Here is an 8,821-nt window from a genome sequence, read left to right as displayed (position 1 = left end):
CTCCGCCTCCTGGGTTCAGGCAATTCTCCTGCCTCAGCCTCCTGAGTAGCTGGGATTACAGGCACGCACCACCATGCCCAGCTCATTTTTTGTAGCTTTAGTAGAGACGGGGTTTCACCATGTTGACCAGGATCGTCTCGATCTCTTGACCTTGTGATCCACCCGCCTCGGCCTCCCAAAGTGCTGGGATTACAGGCTTGAGCCACCACGCCCGGCCAGTTTTCCATACTTTTCAGTAAGAGAAGACACATTAGAGGTCAGAATATGTCTGGAGCAAGCCAAGTCCTTGCCATACCCAGACAGGTTTTCTCCATGCATTCACTAAACCGCCTGATGTGCTGGAAAAAACAAATTGATTTTTTTTCCTTGCATCCTACATTTTTCTAGTAAGCTCATTCTCCTACACTCCACAATGACTTTCAAATGTTCTACAATATTCTCAAATTTCTCACAACTGGATCCTCAATTGGATCCTGGATAATCCCTTATCCCCAGCAGTTAGCACATCCTCTCCTCTTTACAATCACGTCTGTGAAAAATACTGTATAGATTCACTGCCTGCATTTTCTTGTCCAAACCCTTGCCTCATATCTGGCTTTTGGCCCAATTACACCCACAAAATAACTCTTGCTAAGGTTACCATGACCTCCATGATGATAAAAGCCAAAATATATTTTTCAATCCTCATGTTAAATTCTAGACGTTTCTATCACAAATCATTCTTTTGCTTCTGAGACATTCCTCCAGTCCTCCTTCCTTCTCTAACTCTCATAGGTTCATCCACCTGTTCTTCACCATTAAATGTTGGAACTAGTTAGGTTCTGACTTAGGTGACCTTACCCACACCTATGGCTCAATTCGTGTATATACAAATTATCCCCAACTTTATATTCCCAACACAAATCCCTCTTCTAAGCACCAAAGCTGTATTTCAAACTGCCTCTTGGATGTCATGAATGACCCCACAAAATCAATCAGTCGATCATTCAATGAAAACTGGTCTCAGCTGTGAGCAGTGGCTCAGGCCTCGTAATGAACTTTCAGAGGCTGAGGCAGGCCACTTGAGGCTAGGAGTTCGAGGCCAGCCTGACCCATATAGAGAAACCCCGTCTTCACCAAAAATACAAAAATTGGACGGGCATGGTGGTGGGCACCTGTAATCCCAGCTACTGGGGAGGCTGAGGCACGAGAATCGCTTGAACCTGGGAAGCGGAGGTTGCAGTAAGCCAAGATCGTACCACCGCACTCCAGCCTGGGCAACAGAGCGAGACCATGTCTAAAAAACAAAATAAAAAAATAAAACTGGTCTCTAGTCATCTTCTAGTGTTCCCTATCCAGCTTGAGGGATTCCGTGATAGTGAGTGAATGGTACCACCACCTATTCAACTATGTAAGCCAGAAATCTAGGAGTTACCTTTGATTGCTCTCGTCACTCCCTAAAATCAACCCATCACCAAGTCCCACCCGTTTTATCTCCTATATACCTCTGTAATCTGTCCAGTTCTCTGCAGTTCCACCCATGTCTCAGTCCTCACTGACATCTCTAACCAGGATTACTGCATATCCTAAGTGGTCTATATACAGCCACTAGGGCTTCCTCGACCCCAATCTGTTCACACCACTGAGCCCGAAAGATCAAGCCCCCTCCTCCACCACATCCCACTGTGGGAAGACGGCTCAGTGGTATCTCATCCGTTTTAAAATAAAAGCTACAAATTTCTGCAAGGTCTGACCGCTATCACAGTTTCATCTTGTGCCATACTCCCCTTCATTTTCTTTGTACCAGCCACACTGGTTCTTTGTGTTTTTAGCCATTTTCCTCCCAAGTGCCTCAGGGCTTGGGAGGAAAATGAACAAGCAGTTCTCTATGGAAGGTTCTGCCTTCGCCTCTTCTCCTAATTAATTACAATTCTTCCTGCAGCTACCAGCGCAGGCATCTTTTCCTCTGAAAAACCTTCCTGCTTATTTCAGGCACTCATAGCATCGATGCAGCACTAGGAGGCACTTCCATGTACTAGTGAGGTCACTGTTTAACGTTTTCCCCACCAGACTTAAACGCCTTGAGAGTAGGGACGGTGCCTGGTTCACAACGTATCCCCAACGCGCTGCACAATAAATCAGCTGGACGACTGAGGAAATGACCACGTTCATGGGCATGAGTCTCAAATTTCTCAACAAGACTGTCTGGAGAAGGAGCCGGACATTTCCTTCATCACGGTCTCTCTCAGCGGAGCATAGAGTAGGCCCTAATCAAAAACTGCAAAATCAGTGGCAGAAACAAGTCAGTCTCCTCGGCCAAACGGGGCACCGCTGGAGGCTGGACACAGGCCCTTCTCCCCGGGAATGCCCGGCACAGGACTGGCCACGATGGGCGCTCTTGAAGAAGAGAGCCGCGGGGGCTGGGTCCTGCCGCCGAGACCCCAAGGCTCCGCTCCTGCCCGGAAAGGGAGCCCAGGCTACTACTTACCAGAGCTGGGGACTCGGGGCCCGCCTCCCACCCCTCGCTATCAGCACCCTCAGCTGAGAAGGGCAGGCTCAGACTGCACAACAGAGGCGTCGCCTCCAGACTCAGGCAGCCACCCACCCCGCTCTTCCTCATACGTACTAGGCGTCGGCTCCTGGTCCCCAAATCGCGGCGTTGAACTAAACGCCTAACTCAGTCAGCCAGCGCGTTTCCACCCACAACACCCAGCGCGCCTAGGAAGGTCGCCAGCTCCGTTCACCAATCCTGGAATCGCGCTCTCATGACGTCAGAAAGATAGGGCCAATAACAAGAGACTATCTGGAGGGCGGTGCAAATGGGAATATTGAAAGCCGATTGGTTCTTCAAGCTGGAAGTTGTGGAGGAAGGACTAAGTTGAAACCAATTGCGTGGCGCCTGAGGGCTGCAGCGCGTTCCGTGGCGGCGCTGAAGAGACCGGTTGCCGCCATGATAGAACAGCAGAAGCGTAAGGGCCCAGAGTTGCCGCTGGTCCCAGTCAAGCGGCAGCGACATGAGTTGCTGTTGGGAGCGACGGGGTCGGGCCCCGGAGCCGGGCAGCAGCAGGCGACACCGGGAGCTTTGCTGCAAGCGGTAAGTGAAGAAGCAGGCGGCCTTTGGCCCTCAGCTCATCTTCCTCTCCTCTCGTAGCGCTGTGTCTGGTGACCCCGCACCGACCCTTTCCCGCATTGCGGGGACAGAACGAGAGTTTCCCCCTAAAGTTAAAGCACATGTACACTAAGCGCCCCATAGCCCGCGGATACTCCGTACAAGTTCCCCTGTTTGGCGCTCGTTTTCAGCCTCTCGACTGCCCTGTGAGGTAGCTTTAGAATTAGAGTTGAATTAGAACCTTGGGCTCAAAACCCGAGCCCGGGTTTGAGCATCCTAACTCACATGGATCTAGCTCGCATAGAACAAAAGTTCAGAAAAGCTTGTAGAATGAATGAATGAGGGAGGGAGGAAAGAAGGGAAATGATTGGGGTTGGCTGCTTTTCCCTTTGTTTTTCTGCGCTAGTATTATTAGCAACTAAATAGCAGCTAATATTCTTGGACTTGTGTAGTAAAATGTTTCCTATATGAAATATCCATTAATCTTGGTAGCAGCCTGTTAGGAACGTTATGAACCCATTTTGCGGATGGGAAAACAAACTTACCAAGTACATGGTAGAAACAGATTTTGAACTGAGAAACCATGCTCCGAACTACCTTTTTGATAAGATAGAAATAGTGATCACACGTCCACTGTCCTGTTTAGGCTCAATTGAGGAAATATGAGTGTCCTCTTTCTCATGTTCTCAACAAATCCAGCTGGTACCGTCCTCAAAATAAATCTAGAATTGCTACTTCTACCATCTCCATCACTGCCTCATGGCCTAAGCCATTGTTACCTCAACTGGCATTTTTGTAGTAGGGTCCTAACTGGTCTTCTGCTCTCTGCCTTTGGATCGGCACCTGTTACCAAGCCAATAACCAGAGGAATCCTTTAAATATCGGATCACGTTACCCTCTGCAGAAAACTTCCTGGTGGCTTTCTACTTCACCCAGAGTAAAAAGCAAAATTCTTGCAATTATTTGCCCTCTTTCTCTTTACCTCTCTGACCAATTTCTCATTGCCCACCTGGCTCCAGTTACACTCTCTTCCGAGCCTCTGCCTCAGTCCTTTGCATTTGCTGCACGCTTTGCGGAGATTGCTCTTCTTCCCAAATGTTTACATGGGAAGAAGAGCAATCTACTTCTAAGCTCCTTCGAATATTTGCCCAACTATAACTTTTTTAGTAAGGGCTTTCCTGACCACCCTATTGTAAATTGCAGTACCCCATACTCTAGAACCCACATTGCTACTTTATTTTATTTATTCTCTCTCTTTTTTTTAATCCTCCCGCTTGAACATTATGGAGATATTTTATTTTTTTTTAGAATCTCCATGTGTTGCCCACTGGCTTAGTGCAACCTCAGCCTCCAGGGCTCAAGTGATCCTCCTGCCTCAGCCTCCTGAGTAGATGGGACCAGAGACACACACTACCACGCCTGGCGAATTGTATTTTGTGTGTGTGTGTGTAGAGACAGGATTTCATGCAGCCCACACATCGTGGCCTCCCAAAGTGCTGGGATTACAGGCATGAGCCAATGAATGTGCCCATCCTTCCTTTCTTTTTTTTTTTTTTTTTTTAATTTTTTTGAGATGGAGTCTCACTCTGTCACCCAGGCTGGAGTGCAGCGACACGATCTCAGCTCACTACAACCTGCACCTCCTAGGTTCAAGCAATTATTTGCCTCAGCTTCCCGAGTAGATGGGATTACAGGCGCCCACCACTACACCTGGCTAATGTTTTGTATTTTTAGTAGAGATGGGGTTTTACCATCTTGGCCAGGCTGGTCTTGAACTCCTGACCTCTCATGATCCACCCACCTCAGCCCCGCAAAGCGCCAGGATTACAGGCATGAGCCACCACGCCTGGCTCATCCCTTTATTTTCTCTATAGCACATGACACCAAGTACATATTTTGCTTGTTTTCGCTCACCCTCCTTCCAACTCTTTCCCTTTCCTACTGGAACAGCAAGGCCCATTGTTTATTTTGTTTGTTGCTGTTTGCCCAGTGCCTAGAACATAACCTTTGTTGTTGTTGTTGTTGTTGTTGTTGCTTTTTTTATTTGAGATGGAGTTGCGCTCTTGTTGCCCAGGCTAGAGTGGAATGGTGCAATCTTGGCTCACTGCAACCTCTCCCTCCCAAGCTCAAGCAATTCTCCTGCCTCAGCCTCCCAAGTGGCTGGGATTACAGGTCCCCGCCACCATGCCTGACTAATTTTTGTATTTTTAATAGAGACGGGGTTTCACTGTGTTGGTCAGGCTGGTCTCAAACTCCTGACCACAGGTGATCCACCCAGCTAACTTTTATATTTTTAGTAGAGACGGGGTTTCGCCATGTTGTTCAGGTTGGTCTCAAACTCCTGACCTCAGGTGATCTGCCCCCCTCGGCCTCCCAAAGTTCTGGGATTACAGGTGTGGGCCATCACGCCCGGCCTGCACATAGCATTTTTTAAAAATATGAATATGGCTGGGCGTGGTGACTCACGCTTGTAATCCCAACACTTTGGGAGGCCGAGGCAGGCGGATCACCTGAGGTCAGGAGTTCGAGACCAGCCTGACCAACATGGTGAAACCCCATCTTTACTAAAAATACATAAATTATCTGGGTGTGGTGGCAGACACTGTAATTCCAGCCACTGGGGAGGCTGAGACAGGAGAATTGCTTGAAGCTGTTAGGTGGAAGTCACAGTGAGCCGAGATCATGCCATTGTACTCTAGCCTGGGCAACAGAACAAGACTCCTTTTCATGAAATAAAATAGAAATAAATAAGTGAATTTGCTGGAAAGTACCGAAGACATTTGGGGATTTTGAGTAGTATACTTCTCCCATTTGACAAGTGAGCCTATCAGCCCAGATTTAGATGAATTGCCCAAATGTCGCCTTAGCATCCAAGACCATAATCAAAACTACTTCACTCATGCTGGGGATCTCTGTGCTATGAAAAAATAAATAAAAATAGGCTGGGTACAGTGGCTCAAGCCTATAATCCCGGCACTTTGGGAAGCCAAGGCAGTTGGATCACTGAGGCCAGGAGTTTGAGACCAGCATGGCCAACATGGTGAAACCCCATCTCTACTAAAAATACAAAAATTAGCCGGACATGATTGTGCACGCCTGTAATCTGGGCTACTCTGGAGGCTGAGGCACCAGATCCCTTGAACCTGGAAAGCAGAGGTTGCAGCGAGCCAAGGTCATGCCACTGTCCTCCTGCCTGGGTGGCTGAGTGAGACTGTCTCAAACAACAAAAATTAAAAATAAAACTATTTCACCCAGTACTCCATACCATGCAGGATTCTTGGGAAAGTCAGTTTCATCCTTTGTTAAATGAGCCAGGACAAGTAGAGTGGCTTATTCCTGTAATCTCAGTGCTTTGGGAGGTCAAGGACCAGGGTTTGAGACCAGCCTGGGCAATGTAGCAAGACCTCATCTCCACAAAAACTGAAAAAATTAGCACAGCATGCTAGTGCATGCCTGCAGTCCTGGCTACTCAGGAGGCTGAAGCAGGAGGATCACTTGAGCCCAGGAGTTTGAAGCTGCAGTACATCATGATCTCGCCACTGCATTCCAGCCTAGGTGACAATGCGAGACCCTGTACCCCGCAAAAAATTGGTTGTACAACAAGAGCCGAGAGAATGAACAAGAGAGTCATTATAAGAGGTAGATAATGGAAAGTTTCAGAAAGTACCAAATTGGAGGCATTCATGTGAGAAAAGGGGCCATTCTCTAAATCAGATGAAATCCACTTAATCATTCTTTCTCTGGTCTTTTCCTCCACTCCCTACCCCTAATATTGTACCCTTCTTTGCCCTAATGCAGTAGTTACGGTATGCTTCTCTTTTGTTTAGGGACCTCCAAGGTGTTCCTCCCTTCAAGCTCCAATCATGCTGCTCTCTGGACATGAAGGGGAAGTATACTGCTGCAAGTTCCACCCCAACGGATCCACCTTAGCATCTGCAGGATTTGACCGACTGATACGTGAGGCGTAGTTTTTAAATCTGGAATAATTTTTTCTGCCAGATAGTGATTTTTAAAAAATTTTGGGTGCCACAGAAGGTATCAGTCTATGTTAGCAACATAACAGGCTGCATGACTAATATGCTAAAATTGGGGTATGAACATGCTGAATGATCTTGGTTGTAGAACTTGGGGTCCAAAGGAGTTATTTTACTAGTTGGAAAGTGAGTTGTTCTGGTTTGAGAATATCTTCCTCTTATAGAAGCAAATCTCTGGTTGATTTACCAAGACACTTAGCAATCTAGACCTAACAGGTTTATGGGAGTAATGAGGAGAGAAATAACTTTTCTTTTCCCAAAGGTATAAGGTCCTCTTAATTCACACCCAGAATCCTAGCTAGCATATAGGAAAGTGGGAATCCTAAAGTGGTAACTCCCTTAAATAATCTACCTGTACATCATTAGGATCTGCTACTAGATTTCCATTTTTGAGAAATAAGTAGATTTCTCAATGCCCGTTTTTGAGAATTAAGTAGAAAAAGTTATTTCATTTATATTCCAGCAAATGAAGCCAGAATGAAAAAAATCATCTACTTCTGTTAGCTACTCTTGCCAGATTGTGAGATGAAATGAGTCCTTTGGCTGTTTTCTGTTAACCCTTTGCCTCAGGTGGATGATACCCATCTTCACTGCCCATTTTGATATGGATGTTCTGGCTCTGTGATCCTTAAGCTTACTAGTGGCCAAACGTCTGGATGGCTATGGATCTTTGCAAAACATATATGAATTATTGATATTCTTAATTTTATCAGAAAAACTACGTAGTTTTTTGTTGTTGTTGTTTGGTTGGTTGGTTTTTTGTTTTTTGTTTTTTGTTTTTTTTTTGGAGATGGAGTCTCACTCTGTCACCCAGGCTGGAGTGCAGTGACGCCATGTAATCTCTGCCTCCTGGGTTCAAGCAATTCTTGTGCCTCAGCCTCCCGAGTAGCTGGGATTACAGGTACCCGCCACCACACTCAGCTAATTTTTGTGCTTTAGTAGAGATGGGGTTTCACCATGTTGGCTAGGCTGGTCTCCAGCTTCTGACCTCCAGTGACCCACCCACCTCAGCCTCCCAAAATGCTGGGATTACAGGCATGAAGCACCACGCCCAGCCCAAACTACATAGTTTTATCAGTAGAAAAATAGCTTCATCTGTAGGTACCACTTATGTCTGTGGGTGATCCTTAATAACACTTACCAAACTGACTCTTGGCTAGACCAAACTCCCTCAGGATAGCAGCTGTGTCTACTCATTTACCCTAGCACCTGACATGTAGGTACTTTGTGCATATAGAATTAATAAATGTAATATAAAGTCATTACCATGTGAACTTTAATTATGGCCTTCTTAGGTTTTCCATAGTGCTGTCATTTGGCAGTCTGTCTTCAGACTCAGAGCTGACTTTAAAGGTTGGGTGCTGGCCGAGTGTGGTGGCTCATGCCTGTAATCCTAACACTTTGGGAGGTTGAGATCAGCAGATTGCCTGAGCTCAGGAGTTTGAGACCAGCCTGGGCAACATGGTGAAACCCTATCTCTACTAAATACAAAAAAAAATCAGCCAGATGTGGTGGCAGCACCTGTATCTCAGCTACATAGGAGGCTGAGGCATGAGAATTGCTTGAATCCAGGAGGCAGAGGTTGCAATTGGCGGAGACCATGCGACTGCACTCCAGCCTGGGCAACAAAGTGAAGCTCTTGTCTCAAAAAAAAAAAAAAAAGTTGGATGCTTTTTTAAAGTTACAGGAGAAAAAAAAT

General features: G+C 46.5%; 2 protein-coding genes across 7 annotated transcripts in view; one reads left to right on the top strand and one right to left on the bottom strand.

Moving 5' to 3' along the window:
- Positions 1-2,713, bottom strand: part of ZCCHC17 (zinc finger CCHC-type containing 17) — a 70,320-nt gene extending 67,607 nt beyond the window's left edge. The window contains exon 1 of one of the 6 annotated variants that reach the window (XM_017527874.2): positions 2,606-2,713. Coding sequence is in view for 1 of the 6 variants with exons in the window: in XM_017527877.1 (XP_017383366.1) it covers positions 2,468-2,599 (132 nt within the window). In the remaining 5 variants the exon portion in view is untranslated. Of the gene's footprint in view, positions 1-2,467 lie in introns of all 6 variants that reach the window. The other 5 variants (XM_037738243.1, XM_037738242.1, XM_017527876.2 and 2 more) reach the window with 5 other exon arrangements.
- A 120-nt stretch (positions 2,714-2,833) lies between these two features.
- The window catches only part of SNRNP40 (small nuclear ribonucleoprotein U5 subunit 40), a 60,934-nt gene continuing 54,946 nt past the window's right edge, over positions 2,834-8,821 (top strand). The window contains exons 1-2 of the mRNA XM_017527724.1: positions 2,834-3,073; positions 6,916-7,045. Of these exons, the coding sequence (XP_017383213.1) occupies positions 2,930-3,073; positions 6,916-7,045 (274 nt within the window). The 5' untranslated portion in view covers positions 2,834-2,929. The remainder of the gene's footprint in view (positions 3,074-6,915; positions 7,046-8,821) is intronic.

Source organism: Cebus imitator, unplaced genomic scaffold (genome assembly GCF_001604975.1).
Source record: "Cebus imitator isolate Cc_AM_T3 unplaced genomic scaffold, Cebus_imitator-1.0 Scaffold51, whole genome shotgun sequence".
In the NCBI taxonomy this organism is placed as follows: Eukaryota; Metazoa; Chordata; class Mammalia; order Primates; family Cebidae; genus Cebus; species Cebus imitator.
The sequence above is the reverse complement of the archived record's forward strand: the minus strand, read 5'-3'. Positions and strand labels throughout refer to the sequence as shown.